Raw genomic sequence first — 24,507 nt, 5'->3', positions numbered from 1 at the left:
TCGTTGAATTGAAACCTACTCTTGTTTGGATCAAATTCTCCCAATCCATCTGTAATCAATCGTTCTGTTCTGGTCTTGGCTAATATGTTCAGGCCTTACATACCTGCATGGTGGCATGTCAGTACTCTGGTGCATTCCAGCTCGCTGGTTACCTTAAGTGATGATCGTGTATTTGCTCTTGTAGCTCACCAACAGTGTCATAGTGCGAGGTGGCCCAATGTCTGATTTTCTTACAAAATGACTTGTGCTTTTGCCGATGATTCTTTGCTTGACTTCGAAGCTTTTGCGCGTCTATGTGCAGCTGGAATTTATCATGATGCATTTTAGCATCTGCTCCATGTCGAAACGAGGTGAAGTAATGATGGAAACAATTTTTGAAGCCCTCTGCATTCTGTCCAAAGAGGTCACCTAGAAGCGTAAACTTTGCTCGTACATGAGAAGTGTTGATGGTATGCTGGCTCAGCTTGAGATAACTAGCCGCTACTTGTAGCAAGCTATCATCGGTGTCGCTTATCTTCAACGTTTCGTGCCCGATGTTTTGCAGAAAATGTAACAATTTCAGCACCATTGCGTCAGTGAACACTGCATAATTCTGTACAGTTTTCAAGTCGATGTCTTTGAAAGCCCGTCGACAATATGAACAGGCTTTGATGCAGTGTCGAATGCTTTCCAGAATTACGAAGATATGTTTCCAGAGTTACGAAGCGTAGTGTTGAGCCAGAGATCGGACAGTGACAGGAGAATCAGGGTGAAGAAAGAGAGATGACTAGAATGTGTATTTGCAAGAAAAGTCATACTAATTCTAGGTTCAAACATGTTTACTGAAGTATGATTGCTTCAACAGATTCAATTCCAGGTACTCAGCACCACTGAAATATTGAAATGATGGGAGTGTCCAATTAGATAAGCTCAACACCCATCACCCTGATAGATCTTCGCTCCTTTCCTTTCGCAAAACCATATTGCTCAAGAGATCCTTGACCAAAGACCTTCGAAACTTTGAAACACTCTAGATCCTTACGGAGCACGATGAAACAAATTTCTATTCGTTGAACCGGAAATCCTACTAAAACAAGATTGTCAATGAGTTCCTTGAAATATTGTAGTTTCAGATCATCATCTTTTGCTGCGGTTACTTGTACAAACCGTACTAATTTCCTGCTTCTACTAAGAAACACCCCATCATATCCTGGATGGTTGAAATCAGGTGGTCGCACCCAAAAGTCGCAGCTCTGACTCTCCACCACTCCTTTCGTAAGAGGTATCAAGCAAGTCACGACAGGGGCAGCCTGCCAAGCTTCTTGCGCGTCTTCACCTCGCACGTGCAATGCCAAACCTTGGTGATGTACCACCATGAAGAACAAATCTTCAAGCATGAGTCCTTTGGCAACTGGATGATACATTGTGCAGAAATGCACCAAAGACCGTGTAAATTGTTCACACCCTGTTTGAACGCAAATCTTCTCTGTAAGATACCTGCTTAAGAATACAGTATATTCTGACTTGTCTTGATCCTTGTATATCGAAAAGAGTCGATTGATTGCAGCCCCACTGTACTGCCCTATCTTTGTGGAGAGTGTTTCAAGAAATCCCACGTTTTTGATAGTGTTAGAAACGTCGTCGATAATCTGTTGACTACTCATCTGAAACATGTATCTTGATGATCCTCCTGCATAATAATACTTGGACAGTATTCGATCTTCTCGGCTCAGATTGCTCGAAAATGACCGTTGAGCAACCGATCCTCGAGACAAGTTTGCATCTAATTTCCTTTCAACAGAAGAGTAGAACAGGTCGTCCATCACTGCCTCTTGATACTCTTCCAGTCTCCATGACTCAAGGAGAAATACCTCCACGCCCCAAACCTGATCATCTTCCCACTTCACCTTGTACCTGGTCTGCATCGATGAAATAAAGAGCACTCTTCTATTCTCTTTCTTTTTTTCACGCCATCTCATCAACATATGCTGCAACATTTTGTGCGAGTCTTGCAGGAAACCATCCAGTACGAATACATGCTGAGAATCATCATCCACACCATTCAGAAGAGCATACAGAAAGTCATCATTTGTCGTCTGCAATTCAGCTTCATATACAGTTTTCCTTGCAGCGATCCACTGAACAGCCTTTGCAGGATAAGGAGAGATATGCATCCAACTCACCCCCCAGACCTCCCTGTCAATGGAGAGTGCGAATGCAAGGCCTGTAAGAGACTTTCCCGTCCCTGGTGCCCCCAACACCCAGCCCAAACTTCCTGCTTGCATGACTCTTTTTTGCATGAAGTCCATCTGCTCCCGAAGTCCCTTTCTGCAGAAAATTCTCATGCCCTTCTCCTTTACATCCTCGTCCTCAAATGCTCGTAACCCAGACTCCTTCCCACTGTCTGCCGATATATCCAAAAACAACTTCGTTTCATCGTACACAAAACGATCCTCCATTGCATCAATCACGGAAGTCGACTTCATTATTTCTCCTGTCTGTAAGCGACCTCCAGCCATATAATTGTGAATCAAGAATTTCTGCTCGAGCTCCTTCTTCTCCACTTTGAGCTCGCGCTCCTTGGTCTCAACCGCATTCTTCAGCTCGCTCTCCTTCGTCTCAAGTTGTGTAGTCAGCCTTCGCTTCTGCTCCTGGTTTTTGCAGCTCTCGATCTTCTGCTTGAGCTCCTTCTTCTCAACCGCATACTTCTGCTCGAGCTCCATCTTCTCAACCGCATACTTCTGCTCGAGCTCCTTCTTCTCAACCGCATACTTCTGCATCTGCTCCTGGTTTTTGCAGCTCTCGATCTTCTGCTCGAGCTCCTTCTTCTCAACCGCATACTTCTGCTCGCGCTCCTTCTTCTCAACCGCATACTTCTGCTCGCGCTCCATCTTCTCAACCGCATACTTCTGCTCGAGCTCCTTCTTCTCAACCGCATACTTCTGCATCTGCTCCTGGTTTTTGCAGCTCTCGATCTTCTGCTCGAGCTCCTTCTTCTCAACCGCATACTTCTGCTCGCGCTCCTTCTTCTCAACCGCATACTTCTGCTCGAGCTCCTTCTTCTCAACCGCATACTTCTGCTCGAGCTCCTTCTTCTCAACCGCATTCTTCAGCTCGAGCTCCTTCTTCTCAAGTTGTGTAGTCAGCCATTGCATCTGCTCCTTGCCTTTGCAGCTCTTGATCATATCATGAGTTTGTGAGACAGACTCGAGCAGCAAGCTCACTAAGTCTCTCTTGCTGTCGTCTGGATCCTCGGTCCTTCGGCGCTTCGGCATGTTTCGGAACCAACTCCCAACTCTATTATTTTTTAAAGCTTTTTATTGACTGAAAAGAAAAGGCAAACCGGAGCAAACAAAGGAGGACGATGATAAAGCCTACAAACCCGCCTCAATATAATACTAGGAAATGAAAAAAGGCAGCGAAAGCCGCTACTCCAACCACGCAAAAAAAAGGGGGGCAGTCCTCGGGAAAAAACAAACTTTTATGGGGTGTTGACGAACCCGTCCGTACTGAGGCTTTGGCCGCGCGGGGGACTTGTCCTGCGCGCCGTTAAGTGAAGGTATCAGTTAAGTTTGGGGGACAGCAGTCGGCAGGATTAGGTTTGGTTCTCGCTGTCTTTTCTCTTCTCGCCGGGCGGCCGTTTGGCCTGTGCGACAGTGTCAGGGTCAAGCCTCCTCGACTCTCCTGATTGTCCTCGTACTGATTTTTAACTTAACTTTGAGTAAAGAAGCCCGCAGGGAGGCTTTGGTTCTATGATTTATTAGTGTGACCAGGCCGGGCCCTGACTTCAACTTTCACTAGTAACTATCAATCACTCAACGGTTTCTTTGACTGGATCGAGCCTCGGAGATTCCGGGCCCTGGTCGAACCGTTGAACAGACAAGGCAACAAAGAATTTAAACACATTAGTGCCCGGAATCACAGAAGAATCAGTGGATTCCTACCAGAAAATATCACTGTGACTGCTCAACAAGCCTGATGAGTGAGGACTCGGACATCGGATCGGACTCAGAATTGATCACGAGGGATCATCATGGGAACAACGGTGGAACGTGCCAGACAAATCAAGACTGGCTAGCAACGATTAAAGACGGCAGTACTATAAGCCTGAGAACTCGGAAAGTACAGCCAATCGCAATCCTACCGGCGCGGCCGGCGACCTCCATGTCGGAAGCTGCGGCGGCAACCCGGCCCAAGCCTGAGGATATAAAGGCCCGACACTTTGCTCTCAAACCGTTAATTCAGTCCGATCCTTCCAACCCAGTGGGGTGGTGCTACTACAAGAGGTAAGGGCCTTCCCGGCGGAAAAACTGGCCTCAGTGATGAACCGTGATCAGCGGCTTGAAGGCTCAGGAAGGCCCGGGAACTGGGCCTGAGATCGGACGCGCAGCTCTAAAATTGATTGTCGTCGTACTGATTTTTAACTTAACTTTGAGTAAAGACCGATGAGATGGCGCCTGCCTCCGCTGTGCCGGTACCTGCCATGCGTGGTTTGCTTGTCCTCTTCGCATGCTTCAAGAGACCGGCAAACGTGCAGTTCGCTGATGGGAGGGAGCTGGACGGAAGCTTTTGTGGGGCCTTCGAGGTTGCTAGATCTTTGACACCTTTGACATGTTTGAGCGGAGGATTCCAAACAAGGTCTGCACAAACTTTGCTAGACAACCCTGAGAGTGACCTACGGAATATTGGTAATGTCCGAGAATGTCTCACTCTGCGCGGAGGAGATGAGAGCTCCGAAAAGGGGGTAGAGAAAGAGATCAAGGGGTTACAGAAGGAGATCAAGAGTGTAAAGAAAGAGATCAAGAGTGTAGAGAAAGAGATCAAGAGTGTAGAGAACGATATTCAGGTTGTAGAGAAAGAGATCAAGAGTGTAGGGCAACAGGATCCGAGGAGGCATGCAGAACTTCGTGAAGACAAGGAGCAGCTTCGCAAGAAGGAGGAGCAGCTTCGCAAAGACAAGAAGCAGCTTCGCAAGAAAGAGGAGCAGCTTCGCAAAGACAAGGAGCAGCTTCGACAGCTGCTTTTATTCAGAGAGGGCAGCCTTCAGAAGAGTCCCTTGTCGGGAGCGAGCATTGCTTGGACAGAGTCAGATGCTGGGCTTGATCGCGTCGGCTTGTGCAATGACAAGAAATACTTCCGTGTAGATACCTCTTACTTGATGGTGGTCGGCGATGGGAACAGCCGACAAGAGCGTCTGCTCTATTGCCGAGAAGCCTTCTTGAAGCAGCATACTTTCCTGAGAGAGCGGGTGCTGGACAGGGGTGCCCTTGGGTGGATAATGGGCTCGCCAGGGACAGGAAAGACGACGGCGACGTTATCCTTCTTGTTGATGCTGGACATGAACGAATGGAGTGTGACATTCATCAGGCTGAATGCTGTAGCAGACGGCTTTTGTGTTCAGGTCGCAGGTAGTACGAGACGAACATGCGTAATCGAGAGGATAACTGCCGGGAAGCTGGTGGAGACGTTGCTCAGAGAATGGTCCAACGGCAACAGGCGTTTCGTTGTACTGGATGGGTTCTTAGGACACCAACCAAATCATTGGGAAGCCTTTGATGCATGCAGAAGGTGGCGTGACATCGACAGAAGCAATCGACGGTTGGTGGTGGTGACATCCATGGCTTCTAGGGACAAAATTTACTATCACGAGGATAAGCTGCTGCAGTTGGAAGAGCATCTCGTCGTCTCCTGGACCATTGATGAATACTTGCAGGCAGTGCAGTCAGACGAGTTTTATGAGGAAGTAGAATCCATGTTGGAGATGGATCTGGGTCTGCTGGATCTGAGCAGATTGGGTATCAAGAAGATGCAGTTGGGTAGGTCGAAAGAAGCGCGGGTCAGGCAGAAGCATTACCTCGCTGGTGGGTCGTGTCGGCACATGTTCGAAATGAGCGCGTACGATGTGGTTAAGTTTATCCATCAAGCGTTTCGGAGTGTTCCAGATCTGGAGCTTATCTTCAGGGGCAACATAGGCGCTTCTTCGACGCAGTTGGTCAATCGCTTGATAGCAACTTTCGTGATCGACGGTGAAGTAAGGTGGTTGCCAGCAAGCGAGTATATTTCCTGGAAGCTTATGCACGAAATTGAAGCAGAGGAGTTGAAGAGAGTTTTTTCCAAATACAGCATATCCAATGCGGCAGTGAAGGGATGCTTATTCGAGATGATCTTTTTCAAGGAGGTGCAACGGGGCTTGAGATTGACTTACCGCAGATCACATAACAGACCACGTGAGGCTCGGCCTTGGAAAGGACATAGCGTCGTGTTCTTTGATCCGCTGCAAGGCAATCATTCTCTCCCTCGCACTGCGGTATGCTTTAGGCCGATCAGCGAGCTTCAGGGAGGATACGATGCATTGATCGTAGACAAGAATGCCAAGAAGGCAGTGTTTGTGCAGGTAACCGTGAGAGAGAAGCATGCTCTGAAGCTTTCTTTCTTCCTGGATGCTCTCACGGCCCTCGGCATTCCTCCAGGTCGTGCATGGAAGGTGGAGATCATCTTCCTCATCCCGAATCAGAGGATGCCGGTGTTCCGGATAAGCCCTGTCGAAGACTGTGGGGCGCTGGAGGGATATGGATGGAAGAAAGGCGAGGAGAAGAAGAAGGCGAAGGTTGCGTTTCCACCTTTGAACTGAGGAGGAGTCCAAGCAGAGTAGAGTAATGCTTTGAGATTTCATTGATACAAAAACAGAGAGATACAAGACGACTCATGGAGGGTCCCGGAGGCGCTCTTTCACGCCTCCCACACTGCAAGGATCTTTTCATTTCAGAATGGTGCTGGGCGCTCCGCCAGCCACCACACTTCTTTGATGACATGGCTTGATATAGCAAGGCATCTCGGCGTACAACGAGGAAACACTGCTCAATCCCTCCAAGAGTTTTCTCGTTGCCGCAGTATTCGGGCTAATCCCATCCTTGTCAAATACGTGTGACACGCTGAAATCCAGGATTAACCCGTGCCATCGGCCTAGTGCCAGGAACGCCTTGCAGGTGACGCGGCATCTCACTCCTAACTTAAATCTTTGATCAGTGTACTCCATAACGGGCTGCGGTGCCCAGTGACCGGACCTGGCTCGGAGCAAAGTGAAAGCCTCGCCAAACAAGGAAACGGCAGCCTTGGACGGTCTGTCGGCCTCACTACCTGCGACCTGAACACAAAAGCCGTCTGCTACAGCATTCAGCCTGACAAGAAGGATAACGTCGCCGTCAGTGCCCTCGGTCAAGCACCCGCTCTCTCAGGAAAGTATGCTGCTTCAAGAAGGCTTCTCGGCAATAGAGCAGACGCTCTTGTCGGCTGTTCCCATCGCCGACCACCATCAAGTAAGAGGTATCTACACGGAAGTATTTCTTGTCATTGCACAAGCCGACGCGATCAAGCCCAGCATCTGACTCTGGCTGCTTCTTGTCTTTGCGAAGCTGCTCCTCTTTTGTGCGAAGCTGCTCCTTGTCTTCACGAAGTTCTGCATGCCTCCTCGGATCCTCTACACTCTTGATCTCTTTCTCTACCCGGCCGCCTCAGATTAGGGGCCTTGCGGACCTTAGGAAGCTGTCCCTGTCGTATAACCTGCGACGTTATAATATAAGAAAAAAAGCAATAGAGTCACATATAGTAGCTCTACGTTTATCCTAGTCTGGGTCAAGAGAGTAATTTGATATTTGTTCTGCGCGATGTTCGCTTCTCAGACGCGTTCGTATTTGCCCCCCAGCTATCAATCAACTGAAAATAGCTTGATACAACAACGCTGCTTGTTCAGTTCTTCATTGGATTAGAGGAGCGAGTTTGGCTGTGGGTATGAATGAGGAGGTGAGTGCAGCGCAAGATTAGTAAACTTGACCGTGTTGTGCATTGGATGATCGATTGATCTGGTAACTGATGAGTTGCCACGATGATTGCGGCTTCTTCTTCGTCGGGATACTGCAAGTGTAGCATCACGACTGAAGGAAGGCGTGTTTGTAAATCCGAACAAAACAAGTGAGCACGATTAATGCGGACGCACCCGTGCGCATCAGGCGTTGTTGTAGGCGCATGTTATGCCTTGCAGCCAATTCCATCTTTGCCATCGCCTGGTTGTGACTTGCTCGTTCACTACGAGGAACAAGAAGATCGCGTACACGATTTCTCTACCTCGATCACGCATATTAGGCGCAAGGTATGATGGGATGTGCGTGTATGGCCTGGATCAAATCAATTTCTACTAGGACACGCAGCTCCCAGCGGTCGATGATCTCTGGCTCTATATTGTGCTCCTCGTCTTGTTCATCACAGGGCAAGTGGCAGGCTGACGTAGGCCAAACATTTTGCACACAGATGCGTGACTCTATCATCAAGGCCTCAGGGTGAAGGTTCAAAATGACTCAGCTACGAGGGAAAATTCCTGAGCTGCATGCTGCAATGACGCAGCTATCTCATCCTACCATCGGTACTTGTGACGCAAGTGGGACTCCATTGCCAGTTTTTGAACAGGCAATCGAACAAGAAAACATTCCATCCGCTTGTCTTTTTTGTTTTTACCATCCAAACTCGAGCTCACTCTAAAACAAGCTCTCTTTGATGCGATCTTGAAACAAGCGTGGGCTAGTGTAAATCCCCATGATCACGACAGACGTTGTGAGCAACATATCGTGGCTGCAGGATAGTAAAGGATACCAGTGTTGTTCAAAACGGGGAGACAGGTATCTGAGTCTGATGAAGGACAGGAGGCTGCAAAGCGACCACTCCTGGGGAGGATACCACTGGCGTGAGCACGGGATAGGAGTTAACAGCAATAAGCGGTGGCACTATGGGCCCAAGGGTGTATGGCTTCAATACGATCTTTTCACAGCAACCCAACATCCCGTCAATCCAGTCAATTATTGAATCAGGACAAATCGATCTTGTTCCAGATGTGTTCAGAATGTCGTGGATTGGTCTCTTAAGAGACTCGATGAGACATGGAAGGAGGATCAGGAAAAGAGCGAGCAGGCAGAAGATGATGAAATGCATCCAGCTGATGATGTGGTATGCAGAGCACGCCCAGTGACTGGAGGCAGCCATCAAACCCCCCACCCCCTCCCGCCACAATCAAAACATCCAACACGACATCTAACAACACACCGACGTAGGTACCAAACACTGTACGGTGAGGTGTTCTGTGTGTTCTCGTTGGTATCCATAGAATCGATGTTTGCCCAGGAATAAGCGTAGTCACAGTATAGTGGGAATGCAGACTGGACGAGCGAGAAACCAGCCAGCAAGAAGGGATGCGGTGCACACCTCCACGACACCTTCTACTCTCCGGGGACTGAGCCTGGAGTTCATGTCGCTGAGAGAGTGGGCGAAGACCCCAGAGCGTGAGAGCAAGAAAGCCAGGAGGGGCAGCGCGTTCTCGCCACGGGCAACGGCAGCTGCTGAGCTTGAGCAGGAGGCGGAGAGCGACGACACAGAGCGTCGACCTCTTAGCTTCCTGTTCATAGCACTGAGCAATTCCGCAGAGATGCATGTGCTGGCCTGCTCGCTGAAGGTGGACAAGAAGGACCGACTGCGGCTGGACTCCTAAGATGAGGGAAGATGATGGGTTTAGGGTTTAGGACAAAAAGCGCCGGGTATTCCAGGCATCATGGCTGCACGCGCGGTGTAGGGGAAGCCGCCAGGGCGCGAAGGAAGCTATGATGAAAGTGTTCGCAACATGCCTCGGTCCCCCAAGCCGATTTGGTCGAGAGGGTGAAGAGCTTCACGAAGCGCTTTCCTAACAGTAGGACAGCTCAGGCTTGCAAGGCTGTGGAGGGATGCACCCCCGACGCTATCGCAGAAGCCATCCGCTCGACATGTCAGCCCCGGCGCTCCTATCTGCTGCAGAAACCACTCCCTGGATGCGTCACTCCATCCAGTAATTGTACAGCGCCGGGTATTCCAGGCACAGCGCCGGGTATTCCAGGCCAGATTCCAGGCAAGCCTGGTATTCCAGGCTGAACGCGCGGTAGTTCAAACAGCTTTCTAAAGTATGGTTCTTCAGTATCATAGTATGATGAAAGTGTTGGCAACATGCTGTATCGGAGATCATCATGCCCGGGCCCGGCAATACTATGATACACGCAGGGCGAGCTCGGTGGAGTTGTTCGAGAATCAAAAAATAACGGCAGGTACCCCCACCAACTATTCAAGGATTTAGCACCCCTTTGTTTGACCTACACTCTCTATACCCTCCGCTTTGGAGTTCCCAGGGCACCTCTTGATCATCTCTGACATGACCGGTGCTTGAACCTTCAAAAGTACCCACCATTACTGGTTGTACAGGACCCCATGGACGACACGTACCCCCATTTTCGGACACATTGATCTCCTTTGCCCACCCCTACCCCATTTATGTCGGCGGGCGGATCCCTATGCATGGCGCTGGAGCTGGGAAGCGCCTGAGCGTGGGATGAGCAGAAGAGAGGGCAGGAGACAGGAGAGGAAGGGAGATGTCCAGATGACAGAAAGACAAGATAGTAATGCGAGAAACCAGAGAGCAAGGAAAGGTGAAGGCATGAGGAGAGCAGGCCGAACATGAAGGAACCAGGAAGTTGTGGGGAAGAGAAACGAGCTATGAGATAGAGTGAGACATCAGTTTGAGATAGTGTTGGAAACGATTGATATCTTAAGTGGTTATCACAAGCAACATCAGAATCGGTGGAGATGGTGGCATGTTCAATCTGTTAAGAGAGTTGTTTCAAAGTTGATATCAATGGGCAACACCATCAAACCAGAATGCCGGTGTAAGAAAATGTTGAGCTTTTTCGAAAATGCATAGCGTGATAAGATAGTATCAGAGTTTCTTTCTGATAGACGTGAGAGAGTGCTTATGACAATGTTCTTTGCAAATGTGGGATAACCACATGTACTGATGTCGTTGCACAGTTGGCCATGTCGGACGCAGCATTCGCTAAGCTAACCGATGCTCTGCAAGGGCTAGGTGAAGCCTACTCTACCTTTGGGAAGGTAGTACTGTCTTGTATCCCACGATCCCTTTTTAATTAATGGATTGTGCTAAGGCGTTGGTGACTTTCCAAAAAGAGATCAGACATGAACTGAAGGAAGATAAACGGAAGGCATGCTGAGTTTGGCTATGTGCGTTCTTGACTCTAGTGCAGGTCAAGGGCGACAAGAAGTCGAGGCCGCCATCTGCTTACAACATCTTCATCAAGGAAGAAGGAGAAAAGATCAGAAGCGCGGGGACTTCAGAGTCTCAAACTGAGATCATGAAGCAGCTGGCGGGGCGATGGAAGGGCCTCAGCCCCGCACAGAAAGCCACGTTCGACGCAAAGGCAAAGGAACGTAATCCTGCTGGCGGTAAGCCATGCTGACATACTTTGAGCGTCGCCTGACGGGCAATAGCAGAAGTGAAGGTGAAGCAGGAGCCGAAGGCTGAAGTGACACCAAAGAAGGTGAAAGAGAGCGCTGCCCCGGCAGACAAGTCTTCCAAGAAACACAAGCACGACAGCCATGAAGAGGCGGAGCAGGAATCTACCAAGAAGAAGAAGAAGAAGCACCACGTAATCACATGAGTCTGCTTGTCTTGACTTGTTGGCCCGCATTGACATGCTTGCAGCACGAGGAGACGGAGTACGACCACGAGGACTACGATCATTCAGCAGAGAAGAAGAAGAAGAAGAAGAAGGTGCGACCCTGATTGTTATGCCAGTGTCTTGCCTCTAATATTTGTGTTCGTCTTGTCTCTAATATTTGCTGTTCGTCTTGTCTCTAATATTTGGCCCAGAAACATAGAGAAGAAGATGATTGAACGGATCGGAGAGTGACGGTCTTTGTCATTTTGCTACTCTCTTCTCTGGTTAAAGTTAAGATCTAAACTTTGGACAAATAAGGAAACCTATCGTAATTCTTTCCCTCTACCACGCAAGTAAAGTGCCTCGATGGCTGATCGCAAACTTTGATCAGTATATGCGATGTACCTGAAAAGTCTGTTAGCAAAGTTCAATTTTCGCTTTGATGTACTTGTCTTTGTGTGTCGAGAACGAAGAATTACAGAATTTGGTGACGAAATCTACATAATAAGGCAGAACAAAGTCTGCTGCACCTGAACTCTCACATCACGCACAGCCTCGTGATATTCATCCTCTTACCCTTAGCCAGCATCTGTCGGAAGCCCTCGTCTTCGACATACCACATCTCGTTGTGCAGGATCATCTCAACCTGACAAGCTCGCTCAACAGCTGCTGTTGCATCTCACCCTCACCTCCGCGTTGAACAATGTCAGCGCGTCCTTCACGCTGTGCCTCTCACTCCTTTTCAGTCGCATGTCCTGCCTCGATGTCACCGCAGGGCAGTGGAAGAGTTTCATGAAGTCACCAGCTTCAAGTGGCTTGAGGGGAGATGGACAGCAGACAGAGCAGAGAGAGCTCCTAGCCACGAGTCCTGGACCTGCAGATAGACCAACACGCCATGAGGCTCAGCTGAAGACTTGAACAAGCAAAGTGGGCTCACCAGTTCTTTGCTCTCAAGGTCAATTTTTTTCTGCAGTGCCTGGAAGAACTTCAACGAATGCAACGGAAGGTCGAGTGTTAGTGTCGGACCAGCAGGAATCCAGCAAGTGATTTCTTGACCTGTCCCAAGCAAACATTCAAACGACACGCAACTATCGGCACGAAAGTGAAAGTCCAAGAAAGGGCAAGTCACCTCTGGTTCCTTTTGTAGCCTTTTGATAAAGTGATAGTGATTGTTCAACGAAAATATCTGATGCAAAACGAAGGAAACATCAATTAGAAGATAAACTCAAGTCCTCGGACAACCAGAGCTGCCTTGGAGTCGTTCAGATACTTCGCCTTTGCTTGTAAGTTTGTCTGCACAAAACATCCAATTAATTTCATGTAATCCTTGGTATGTACCAACCTCCCAGGCATCACACAGGTTGACAAGCCATTCACTCAGCAGGTTAGGCAAGTGCATCTTCTTGTCACACTCTTTGATGGACGGGTAGATGGACTTGTACTTCTCCTCGAGGATAACAAACTGCTTCATTTCCCCTCCAAGCAGCCTGGTGATCTCAGATACGGAGCAGTCCAACACCTTCGTCCGATGCTTCGACTTGTCTGTCGCCGCCCGCTGCTCCAATCGCATCACGTCGTGACTCTGCACTATGGCAGGCAGCTGAGCAAGGGTGACGCTGCATGCGCTGCAGATGTCAGGTACAAGTCCGTCGATGTCGCCTACTAGAGTGGTTTCGCTTGGAAGGTATCGAAAGAGCTTGATGAGCTCCGATCTGACTTCAGCATACCGATCGTACAAGTCCATGCAAGAGATTGTCCAGCTGCATGCATGTTGTGCAGACACGTCAGGCGACATAAGGTCCTTGGATTTCGATTTGAGATTGTCCTTCATCACTCGACAAAATTCTGGAATCAGTTTGCAACAGAAGCTGTCGAAGATTTTGACCATCTCGTAGTCAACCTCAGCATCTTTTTCCAAGCTCTCTGTCTCTGTTTGGCTTTCAGATTCCAAATCTTTGGAAAGCACATGTCCAAAGATCTTCTTCTCGAAATTGAGTAAGGTGATGAGAGTATCAGGAAGCTTTGAGATTACAGAAGAAGGATCACGATGGGAGTAGTTGGCGAGTTCACGATCATTCATAGCTTTCTCTTGCCTTTCGAGTCGCTTGTAGAAGGCAAGGGACGTTTCTATTCGCAGACGCAGAAGCACTTGGGGCATTCTATCCTGTCCTATCTTGATCAGAGCCATTCGAAGCTTCCTCAGCTCCCGTACAGTTTGCAAAAGTTGTGACTGGTCTGCTTTCTCTGATTTATCTCTTTGACGAAAATCTTGTCCAACATCGATGGGCACGTTGTCAACTAGACGACTTACTTCACTCACGATAGATTCAACCGCCATATTCAAAGTTTGTTCTGTGACTTGAACAATGCCATTACTTCTGGAAAGCGCAGGACTGCTCTTGAGGAAGGCCCTGCAAGCATTGAGTTCTTCCAGATACGAGTAGAACTTCTCCCAATCCTTGTTTGCTTTGCCCAGCACCTCTCCTATCTTAATCACTGACTTGAGCTTATCACACATGTCTTCCAGTCGCTCGATCGCCGTCCCTGCGTTCTGGTGTAACTCATACAAGGTTCTGGTCTGCTCATGCACTGGCAACACATCTTGCTCAAGAGCATCAACGCTCCGTGTCAACCTGTGTATGGCCAGTCGAGAAGACCTTGCCAGCTGTTCTGTTCGCTTCAGGATGTCTCGGTGGCTTACTGCCATCATATTTCTTTTAGACTAGCTGATGCCAAAGTCGCTAAGACCCCACTGAGGCAAAGCTTTCATGAGAGCAAAGAAGCCACTATCTCTTGTGTATTGGCTTCAGCATCTGCAAAGGTATCCTTCATTTTCTTCCGGGAAAGAATTACAGTGAATCGAACAAAAAGTAATATTTGATGAAGCAAACTGCATTGTAACAGAAGGCACACTACATACAGACCCCTTCATAGGCGTGAAGACAACAGCTACGAGATTGAAACCCTAAATGCCCTTACTTGCGCTCACTATTCATGCTAAGAAATCTCAACCTTCGTTTCCGTTTTGACTTCAGATACCTTTCCCCTTTCTCCTTGTTCTCACCTTGTCTCTTTGCAACTCATCCTCGCAACGTATCTTGGAATCATCATCTCACTCTTCTGCCTACATGTGTAGTTTTGTTGTTTTCTCAGTCTCCAAAAACTTGTTCTCACTTCGCTTTTACCACAAGCTTGTTGTTTACCTGCATGGTAGCTTCCATGACCGTTACAGACCGTTATTTTGTTCAATTTTCCTCCAATTGAAAATTTGAAATCTTCATACATTTCTCCGATTAAAATTCAATTTTTGAAACTTTTTGGTGCAAGTTGAAAATGACGAAACGGGACAGAACCTTGACCGATGCCGGACGAACTTCATGGAGGACTATAACAGGAGAGCCGAATGGTGATGTCAGACGAAAGAAGTGAGATGGAGGACTCGGAAGAAGGGGAGACAGTGTGAGCACAAGAACGACAACCTCAAGAGACGATAGGACAGAGAAAGAGAACAAACATGAGATCGCGATGCAAGGCATGCTGGAGCAGCAGCATATGCAAGCACGGGATTATCGTTGAGCAAGCAAAGGTTTGATCGTCTGGCGTACACGCACAAGAATTTCTCTTCTTCGGCATGATTGAGGAGGAGTGATCATGTTGCTACACCAGCCTTGTTGCTTCTTCTGGTTCAGTTGGAATGATGATGCATCAGACGAGGTGGAAATGAGGTCGCTGACTGACTCATTCTCCGACCGATGATCAAGCGGCGATCCCCGAGCAATAACAGTGTCATCAGACATGAGCTGTTATCAAACTTTCTCATTCCTGAGATACAGAATTGATTGACCATGACAATTCCTTCACACGGATATTGATTTTTACGAAAGCTAGTTGGGTAAGTGATCAAGATGAATCGAAGGGAACTGAGGCGTTGGATACCATCAGCTGCCTGCGATGCTTGATGGTCTTGATGGGTGGAGGTTATATACAAGGTGACAAGGAATCTTCGTGAATACCTTGATTGTTGAACAGACATTTCCAGCGGGCTCAAGCATATATGTCTGAATGACTATGTCGAATTGGTTCGAATAAATCATTCTCCGATCCTGAAAGTTGTGTGGCAACGATGAAACATAATAGAATGTTCAAGGTCTTTACCTTTCATCACAAGATATCTCATGTAAAAATTTCTGACGTGAATATGCATGAAATTTCGGCATCAATTCGCACACAGATAACATGACAGCGAACATGAGCGCTCTTGCAGACGATATATTCCAGGCTACAGAGCATTTACGATGAGGTCATATGTCGCATGTCATTGCTGCTACCTCACAAGACTACCTTCGCTAAGCAAAGAATGAATACCTTGAGGATTAGGTTGTTGCTCGTGCTTGCAAAGAATGTTGTTGTTTGTTTGATGATGCAGTGAACCTGCAATCCGCCTAGAACAAACGAGTATTTGCTCTGTTGCATCTGCTCATCGTTTCGTTGCTACCTAGACACACAGCTCGGTTGAGTTTTGTCAAGAGGAGCATGGTAGAGATGTCTAGCCTTACCGTCCCATACACTGTTTGCTCTAATAAGATGTCGAGTGGGGATCTTGGCAGGGGCTCAGATATGAGTTAAAGAATCGAGCATACTCATCATTTTCACATAGGCAGAAGCAGCACTGACGGTCTGCATCACTGGGATCATTGCCTTGATTTCATTAGATCTACTGTAACATCTAATTATGTCAACTGACGGACAAAGGCTCAAGGCCCTGCCGTTAACATAGCGTCAAAGTCCTCTGAGACTCGTTCAAACCGACATGTGCAGATGAAGCTCTCTCTCCTTCATCTCTCAACACGACACATCAACAGTCCAGCTAGTTACAATCTTCATCAGACTTTTTCTTCCGCTCCGGTGGGGACGTCCAACTCCTGAAGGGGAGACAGGGCGCTGACTTGAATAGCCCTTGGCCTCAGACCTGGAGTAACAGGGGGCGTGGACGCCAGCGATCTGACAGCATTGATGGGCATCAGCAGGGGAGTTGCCGCTGATACAGGCAAGTTCCTCGTGATGAAATCCTCGATAGCTCGGAGCATTCGACCCCCTGACGCCTTGGTCTTCCTCACTTGCATCCGCTCACGGAGAATATTCATGAGCTTGGAATCGATCTGATCCTCCCCGTGAGCCCATTCCTTGCTCGCTCTGTCAGACAGTCGGTCAGAGGAACAAACAGAGGCAGGGGAGGAAGCATACCCTGAGCTGCTGGGACAACACTGGCTCAGCAGTGGACCGTCGCAGAACTCCAAGAAGGCGTCGCTGACAGCCCCAGCATCGCTGCAGGGAGGGACCAGAGTGAAAGCAGCATCGTCCGGCGTGACTGACGCGACCAGCGCGACCCTCGTCGAGCTCACAAACTCGTGCAGAGCAATGGCGTCCAACAGAGTGAAGGCCTCGGCCCATCTGACATCCTTCATGAGGACGATGTAGCGTATTCTATGGACAAGAGGACGAGAGGAGAGATGCTCCTGGATGGACTCCAAGAGCGCAAGCGCCTGCATGTCGTCGGGAGGGCCAAGACGATGACCCGAAGACCATCCATGTCGTCCATGACAGCAAACAGCTCCTTGCACTTCTCGAGGTAGTCTGAGCTACTCCTTCGCGACTTCTCGTCGATCGACGACAATGTTTCATGTTGCACTTGCACCCCATGAGTGAGATGGGACTGCAAGTTGATGATAGCGTCTCCCTTGGGGCTCAGCGTGGCGACAGTATCAGCATTCAGCTGTTCGTGCTTGGAGGAGTCGCCGTCTCTTGGTTTGAATGCGTCCGCGTTGACTGTTGCGATCGATGCTTCCACAGTCAGGGCGAAATTGACGAAATCGTCCAGCGGGTTGCTACTTGATGAGGTGACGGAGCTGCTCATTTTGACTGGTAGAGCTCTGAAGGATTGTTCCATGGGAACAGCTGGGAAGACAGGAGGATCAAAACCACTGCGGAGGGCGTGGTTGATTTCATCTTTTCTTGTTTCTTCCTGCACTAATGATCAGAAAAAGCTAACATGAAGATCAAATTCAAGAGCCTCTTACCGCCCATTCGCAGATCCCTTTGTTGACTTCTTCAACTTCGTCTTCACTAGAAGCCAACATAACAACGCCCCAGCTCTTGCGCAGCAGATTCATTGAAAGAGCCTTAGACGAAGGAGTGCATCCGAGAATCAGAGCCTTGTATTTATCTGCTGTGTGCACGGCATGCGGATCAGCTTCAGCCTCCTCGTGGGCCTCATTTCCGGTTGCTTTCCCTGCTTCTCCAGACCATCGAAATGCAAGCTTACAGAGCACAGCTCCGGCCAACTGATTGATAACGACCACGGAAATAATCACCGCTTGAAACTTTCTGCCCCAACCTTCGAACTTCTCTGCGATCTCAGAGGCGATTCCAAGTTCAAACCCAGCTTGCGATATCAGCGTCATCCATATGGTGAGATTTATGGCCTTGGATTGTCCCACAAGCCAGCCAGAAGAAGACGTCGCTGCGAAGATACACATCGCTCGTACAATCGAGACAACCAGCGCAAAGCCGATGGACGCTACAAACGTCTTGAGGTCCAGACTGGCACCGACGAGGGTGAAGAAAGGTACAAAGATGTAAGGTGCAGCTACTTGAAGAGCGTGGCAGAAACGATGATGAAAGGAGCTGAAGTTGACGCAAATGAAACCTCCGACGATGCACATCAAGAGAGGTTCAAGATGCATCTTCTTCTCTTCCGGCACGAGCTCTGAGATTTCAGTTGTGAAGATGCTGCTTCCAAGAAAGACCAAAAAGCCCAGAGGAAAGATCAGAGCGTTCATCTCAAATCTGCTGAACATCATCAAGCCCATAAACAAGTAGCCAATGATAATCCCGATCAATATCGAAACCACGATCATCGCTATCACTATACCCAAAGAAGCACCTTGAAATGGCATTCCCTTGCACGAGGAAGTTCCCAATGACGTGGTGATAGAAACACTGATCAAAACGAAAACGTCTGACAGTACCGTGATGCCTAACATGGTAGAGGTCAATCTGCCCTTACAACGCATCTCTTTGATGATGGCAATTGCTGTTGCCGGACTCCTTGCAATGCAGATTGATGCCAAGATGGTAGCCACAGCCCATCTGCACTCAGAGGGGTAAGGATTGATCCATGCAAGAAGAGACGTGCTGGAAAGAAGTCCAACCAAGACGGTTTCAATCGCGAACGTGATGATAGAAATTGCTATCGTTTGTACGAGCAAAGCCTTGATCAATGGCTTCAGCTCCTGAATGTGAAGTTCTGCTCCTGCTGATGTTGTGATGTAGGCAAGGGCAACCATATTGATGTAGTGAAGGTCCTTGACGTCCGGCTCCTTCACAATCTCTAACAAGTATGGGCCTGCGATCATACCTGTCACGAGGTATGCTGTAATGAGAGGAAAACCAATGCGAGGAAAGTAAGGGCCCACGAGCTTTGCTGCCAGCGAAACGACGAGGAAGGTAAACCATGCCTTGGCTATTTCTGCTCCTGGACGTCCCGATGTCGATAACCCACCCGCCATTGCGAGTGTGGCAGAGGTTTGTTGTTTGTCCTCGCGATCAGCCTGCTCAAATACCTTGCTTGGTGTTCCTCCTGAAAATTCCCCTCCCTGTTACCACCCCACCCATTCCATGCCCCCTATGGAGTCATGGCCTATGCCTTTCTAGGACCTGGTAAGAAGAGCTGGAGGAAATAGGGGTAGGGATGGGGTGTAAACTCCCTGGTGGAGGAATCAGGCTACTGGAGGAGTCACATGGGGAGGTGAGATGGGAGGAGTCAAAGATGGGTCAGGGTGGGGGTATGAAAGGGATGAAGGGGGGGTGGTTTTCGGAGGGGAGGAGTAAACGGAGAATGGGGTACAAGGGATGGAGGAAAGAACTTCTGACTAGGTGATTTTATAGCCCCCACTAGTCATCATTACCGCCGCAGACAGTCACTCCTGTCCTTTACTCAAAGTTGAGTTAAAGATCAGTACTAGCGAGTAGTCACTCTCTCTACTCTCAAGTTCAACGGTCCCCCGCACTGCAACTCGCGGTCTCTGACAGCCTGCCGGTCACGACGTCGCGGCGTCGGGCCAATTCCCGCATTCGGAAGTTCCGAGAAGTTCCGAATGATTCCGGGAATGTTGGCCGGGCCGCGGCGCGGCTGCGGGGCCCCGCGGACTCCGGGACACCGTCACAGGCTGTGGGTGGCGCTCCGACTCAGACTCGGCGGTTTCAAATTTGATCGATGATTTCAAAGTAATAGGAGACCATTTGATTTTTTTCATTATCATTCTTAGATCTCGAAATGAACCATGGGTATTCAAATTTTGTTGCAAATGTTCAATTTTTGATGGAAAGCCATTGGCAATCTCTCAAAACGATGAGAAGGAATGTCGTGGCACGAGCATATAAATATGGCACGGAGGACAAGCAAGAAGTGAGGAGGAGTAGTAGGAGTAGGAGGAGTTAGGTATATGAAGTGCTTCCACTTGACAAGAGTGCGGCTACAGGACTTAGGGCATTACAACGAATCGCAGCTAGCTCTGTAGCAAATCACCCAAGAGCGAGGAATTGAGTCCTTAAACGTTTGTGCTAGGTCAAAGACGATTCCTTTGATAACGTTTCGAAGTGTTCTTGTGCAGTTTGTGCACGGTCTCACCAGTATTTGAAGGTTTACACAGCCATGGGTGATACTGACGTCGCGGCGATGGAGGCTGCAGTGAAGCAGCAGGGTGAGAAGGTGAGGAGCATGAAAGAAGCGAACAAGGCAAACCCCGGAAGTCACTCCAAGGAAGAGCTTGATGCAGAAGTTGCCAAGCTTATGGAGCTGAAATCAAAGCTCCCTGCCCCTGCGAAGACCGAGAAGCCCAAGGAAGCCAAGGCAAAACCTGAACAGGAAGAAGCTGCGGAATTTCTTGTTGACGGCAAACCAGTGTTTGATGACGAGGGAAATCGCATCACCAGCAAAGGAGCTTATAAGAAATATCTGACCAAGAAGGAGAAAGACGCCAAGCGAGCTGAATACAAGGCTGCTGAAAAGAAGGAGACCAGCAACCAGGCTTCAGGCGAAGCAGAAGATTTTTCGAAGATGGAGCCTGTATCATTCTTGAAGGATGAGCCTGAGAAGAAGTATGGTTACCTTATGAGGACCATGTCGGATCAGAACACAGGTCGCTCATTCGTGCACGTCAGCAATCTCAGCGCCAAGCACGAGGGGAAGGAAGTTTGGGTACGCGCTCGCGTTCACAACACGAGGGCGAAGGGGAACAACTGCTTCCTTGTTCTCCGTCAGAGCGGGTCAACAGTCCAAGGAGCCTTGTTTAAGAACGACGATACTCCTAAGGAGATGATCAAGTTCGCGGGTTCGCTAGCCAAGGAGACCGTGGTGGATATCAAAGGGTTGATTGTCAAGGCCGAGGTCAAGTCCTGCACCCAAACTGACTGCGAGCTCTCCGTGCAGCGACTGTACGTCGTTGCCAAGGCCGAGGTTGGATTGCCTCTTCAGATAGATGATGCCAGCAGGTCTGAGGCAGAAATCGCTGAGTCAGAGCGCAAGTTGGCGGCTGGGGAGGTCGATGGTGCCTACGTTCGTGTTGGTACCGACACAAGGTTGGATAACAGAGTAATCGACATGCGCGTCCCTGCTCAGAACGCAATTTTCCGCATCAGCTCTGCAGTTTGCCATTACTTCCGCACAGCGCTGTTGGAGAAGGGCTTCGTGGAGATCCACACTCCTAAGATCATCGCTGGGGCTTCAGAGGGAGGTGCTGAAGTGTTCCGCCTCAAGTACATGGAGAACACAAGGTTTGAGCAGCCTGGATGCCTGGCACAGTCACCTCAGCTGTACAAACAAATGTGTATCATGGGAGACCTGGAGAGAGTGTTCGAAGTCGGCCCTGTTTTCCGCGCCGAGAACAGCCACACCGGTCGCCACTTGACTGAGTTCACGGGGCTCGATTTCGAGATGGAGATCAAGGAGTCGTACAGGGAGGCTCTTGAAGTGACGGATGAATTCATGGTGAAGATCTTCGAAGGTATCAAGAAGAATTTCCAGCATGAACTCAAGATCATCAGCCAGCAGTATCCCTTCGAGCCCATGTCTTACAACGTCGGACCTAACCTCAGGCTCATGTACCCCGAAGGCATTGCCATGCTGCGTGAGGCAGGTGTGAAGAACGAGGATGGCTCAGAGCTGTCGGACTTCCAGGACATCAGTACAGTGCAGGAGCGCAAGCTTGGAGAGATGGTGAAGAACAAGTATGGCACAGACTTTTACGTACTCGAAAAGTTCCCCATGGAAGTTCGTCCCTTCTACACGATGCCGTGCAAGGATGATCCGAGATACAGCAACTCCTACGATGTCTTCATGCGTGGTCAAGAGATCATGTCTGGTGCGCAACGCGTGCACGACGTTGAACTACTCGTCGAGCAGTGCAAGGCCAAGGGAGTGGACCCTGTTCAGGTGAGTCACAAGCATGAGCGTGGTTGAGGCTAATCCATGATGCAGTTGAAGCACTACGTGGATGCCTTCCGCTTTGGAGCCTTTCCGCATGCAGGAGGAGGGATTGGCTTGGAGGTAACACGTGCATGTATGACCTGCGCCTGTAACGCTGTCGCGTCTCAACAGAGAGTTGTCATGCTTTACCTCGGACTGGACAACGTGAGGAAAACTTCGCTGTTCCCCCGTGACCCCACACGTCTCACGCCTTAAGAGGATGCTGTAGCATGCTTCTGCTTATTCATTGAATGCTCTTGCGCCAGTTGTTTCAGTAGACTCGCAGTAGCAACACGCTTGATTCTGGTTCCTTGCTTGTAACCTTTCTACCAAAATCGCAAACTCCATGAACCCGGTGGGTGGGGTCATAACCCCTACCTAGATGATGGCAGAGATAATTGGGGGTACAGTCAAGACAGTGGTAGGGTAGGGAGTAAAACTTGGCTCGAAATGCACGTGAAAAGGAAATCGTGACAACGAAAGGGAAGCGGCGTTGAGGAGTAGAGAGCAGCAGAAGGAGGAAGAAAGGGATAGTCAGACAGGTCAAACAGAGTGAACAGCAAAGATCAAGGCGGAGAGGATAGGAAGGAAGATGACATGAAGGACAGAGAGAGTTGAAGAGCGATGAGAGATGATTGTTCATCAAACATCCTCCCGAGTGAAAGATCTAACTCTGCTACAGGTTGGTCTTAACCTGCTCCCTAGCTATCTCCATTGGCGAGTGCACGATGCCGCCAAGGCTACCGAAACGCTTCAACAGCACGCAGAGCGTGCGAGACAGCATTGCAGCTGCTCCCACGTTCAAGTCATTCTCTGACAGAGCGCTGGACATGCACGACAAAGCCGAGAAACGACGACATGCCGACCCTGAAGCAGCATGCACCATGCTGCGACAGGCGATCCAGTTCTACCATCAAGCGTTGGAAAAGGAGCCGGAGGATCAGAAGTCGATCGAGCTCCGGTTCAACCTCGGGGTAGCGTATGACGCGCTGGCATCGACCTTGAGAGACGCGGGGACAAGAAACGCGGCAGAGCAGATAGAGGAGGCGCTGTCAACGTCTTCTAGCATCTACAGCGAGATCCTGCAGATGGACGAGAACCATTGCGAGGCTCTGAACAATTGGGGAGCTGTGCTGCACTCCTTAGCTGAGACGAGGAAGCGAGACGAGGCTCTCGTCCTCCTTGCTGAGGCTTCTAACAAGCTCGAGATCGCCTGCTCGCTCTCCCCCGGCGACTTCGAGGCCTCCAACAACCTTGCGGACGTGCTCTCGTCTCAGGCGGAACTTTTGTCCAAGGACGTAGCAGGGAATGTGGTTCTGTCACCGGAGTCAGAGAGCATCTGGGCAAGAGCGTACAAACAGTTTGAGACGTCGATGACGATGATGCAATATGACTACGACAGGGTCAACTGCCTTTGCAACTGGGCAAACTCCTTGTCAAGAAATGCGGAACTGAAACAGACGGTGGGAGACAAGCAGGGAGCGTTTGTATTGTTCCAAATAGCCGCCGCCAAATTGACAGAGATGGTGGAGAAGCAGCATTACGAGCCTGACGGCTACGTTGTGCTCGCCGAGGCGCAGAAATCTGCGACTGAGAACGCGCCGGATGTTCAAACACAAGAGGTTGGGTACTCAGCGGTACTTCATGACGTTGATGACGATTATGGGATGAAATGACTGTCTTGGTAGGTCTGCAACTCATACAGAGAAGCTCTCAAGATCAACGGAACTCACCCGGAGGCCCTCGCTGGCCTTGGAGAAACCTTGTTGGATGTAGGAAGGTGATTTTGACTGAGCTGGTCTTCTTTCTTCCATGTTCTTGCCTCCCTCCCCTCCCCCTCCCTTGGCTCTTGCATTTTTTCTCAATTCGAGCTCCTTGCTAGTTGTCAGATCAAATTCCCACTCCTCAACCTGCTTTCATTTGAAGAGCAGATAGATTCTCTAAGCTGACGTTGTTGTCTTTCAAGGTTATTCCTTCAACAAGGAAGAAGCGAGGAGGCCATGAGTGCACTTACTTCAGCCGGAGAGTTTGTTTCGCAGTTCTTGCAGCAGAAAGAGAGAGACGAAGTTGCTCTGTATAACATGTCTTGTATCTGTAGTCTTGTCGGACGCGAAGAGGAGTGTCGAATGTGAAAAGCTATGATGTTTTCTTCATTCACGTTTAAGATGTCGTCACAGGTACCTTGAAAGATGTGCATCTGTTGAGTATTTCAACGGAAGTAACATGGTGAGTATCTCATACCTGAGTATTCCTTGGGCTTTCTTGAACTTTGCTTGTGACGGCGATTGGCAGCAAAAGTGGGCGACCGACTTGAGTGCTGATGAAGATTTCGCGGGAATGCTGTCAAGGCCATGGCTGCAGGTGGGATGGTGATACTGGTGGAGGGGTGTTGTTGTTGGTGGCTGTGGTGGTGTTGATGATGATTAGGAGGAGGAGGAGGAGGAGGAGGAGGAGGAGGAGGAGGAGGAGGAGGAGGGGGGGGGG

At 49.3% G+C, this 24,507-nt stretch overlaps 8 protein-coding genes across 8 annotated transcripts; 4 read left to right on the top strand and 4 right to left on the bottom strand.

Moving 5' to 3' along the window:
- Positions 1 to 911: 911 nt before the first annotated feature.
- On the bottom strand, positions 912 to 2,351 carry GUITHDRAFT_49120 (hypothetical protein; the record flags this gene model as incomplete). The annotated part of the gene is made up of 1 exon (XM_005837901.1): positions 912 to 2,351. A coding segment is annotated over one exon (1,440 nt), but the record flags the coding sequence as incomplete, so codon positions are not given.
- A 433-nt stretch (positions 2,352 to 2,784) lies between these two features.
- Positions 2,785 to 3,171, top strand: GUITHDRAFT_66656 (hypothetical protein; the record flags this gene model as incomplete). The annotated part of the gene is made up of 1 exon (XM_005837900.1): positions 2,785 to 3,171. A coding segment is annotated over one exon (387 nt), but the record flags the coding sequence as incomplete, so codon positions are not given.
- A 1,291-nt stretch (positions 3,172 to 4,462) lies between these two features.
- On the top strand, positions 4,463 to 6,610 carry GUITHDRAFT_103561 (hypothetical protein; the record flags this gene model as incomplete). The annotated part of the gene is made up of 1 exon (XM_005837899.1): positions 4,463 to 6,610. One exon carries the CDS (start codon positions 4,463 to 4,465, stop codon positions 6,608 to 6,610), a length of 2,148 nt encoding a protein of 715 aa, XP_005837956.1.
- Positions 6,611 to 6,736: 126 nt separating this feature from the next.
- On the bottom strand, positions 6,737 to 8,003 carry GUITHDRAFT_103560 (hypothetical protein; the record flags this gene model as incomplete). Its single annotated transcript, XM_005837898.1, has 3 exons — positions 6,737 to 7,123; positions 7,203 to 7,477; positions 7,973 to 8,003. The coding sequence occupies 3 exons, from the start codon at positions 8,001 to 8,003 to the stop codon at positions 6,737 to 6,739; spliced, it is 693 nt and encodes a 230-aa protein (XP_005837955.1).
- A 2,846-nt stretch (positions 8,004 to 10,849) lies between these two features.
- On the top strand, positions 10,850 to 11,734 carry GUITHDRAFT_161762 (hypothetical protein; the record flags this gene model as incomplete). Its single annotated transcript, XM_005837897.1, has 6 exons — positions 10,850 to 10,932; positions 10,986 to 11,042; positions 11,085 to 11,283; positions 11,332 to 11,486; positions 11,543 to 11,611; positions 11,711 to 11,734. Exons 1-6 carry the CDS (start codon positions 10,858 to 10,860, stop codon positions 11,732 to 11,734), a joined length of 579 nt encoding a protein of 192 aa, XP_005837954.1. The 5' UTR covers positions 10,850 to 10,857.
- Positions 11,735 to 11,915: 181 nt separating this feature from the next.
- On the bottom strand, positions 11,916 to 14,208 carry EXO70 (exocyst complex component 7; the record flags this gene model as incomplete). The annotated part of the gene is made up of 9 exons (XM_005837896.1): positions 11,916 to 12,028; positions 12,075 to 12,144; positions 12,188 to 12,253; positions 12,301 to 12,372; positions 12,436 to 12,474; positions 12,525 to 12,554; positions 12,628 to 12,684; positions 12,741 to 12,791; positions 12,841 to 14,208. 9 exons carry the CDS (start codon positions 14,206 to 14,208, stop codon positions 11,916 to 11,918), a joined length of 1,866 nt encoding a protein of 621 aa, XP_005837953.1.
- Positions 14,209 to 17,560: 3,352 nt separating this feature from the next.
- On the bottom strand, positions 17,561 to 19,066 carry GUITHDRAFT_66393 (hypothetical protein; the record flags this gene model as incomplete). The annotated part of the gene is made up of 1 exon (XM_005837895.1): positions 17,561 to 19,066. One exon carries the CDS (start codon positions 19,064 to 19,066, stop codon positions 17,561 to 17,563), a length of 1,506 nt encoding a protein of 501 aa, XP_005837952.1.
- Positions 19,067 to 20,874: 1,808 nt separating this feature from the next.
- Positions 20,875 to 22,239, top strand: GUITHDRAFT_66444 (hypothetical protein; the record flags this gene model as incomplete). The annotated part of the gene is made up of 3 exons (XM_005837894.1): positions 20,875 to 21,990; positions 22,042 to 22,104; positions 22,156 to 22,239. 3 exons carry the CDS (start codon positions 20,875 to 20,877, stop codon positions 22,237 to 22,239), a joined length of 1,263 nt encoding a protein of 420 aa, XP_005837951.1.
- Positions 22,240 to 24,507: the final 2,268 nt, after the last annotated feature.

The sequence above is a fragment of the Guillardia theta genome (genome assembly GCF_000315625.1).
Source record: "Guillardia theta CCMP2712 unplaced genomic scaffold GUITHscaffold_13, whole genome shotgun sequence".
NCBI classification, from domain to species: domain Eukaryota; class Cryptophyceae; order Pyrenomonadales; family Geminigeraceae; genus Guillardia; species Guillardia theta.
Note: the sequence above shows the minus strand (reverse complement) of the source record. Positions and strands in the feature narration are given on the sequence as shown.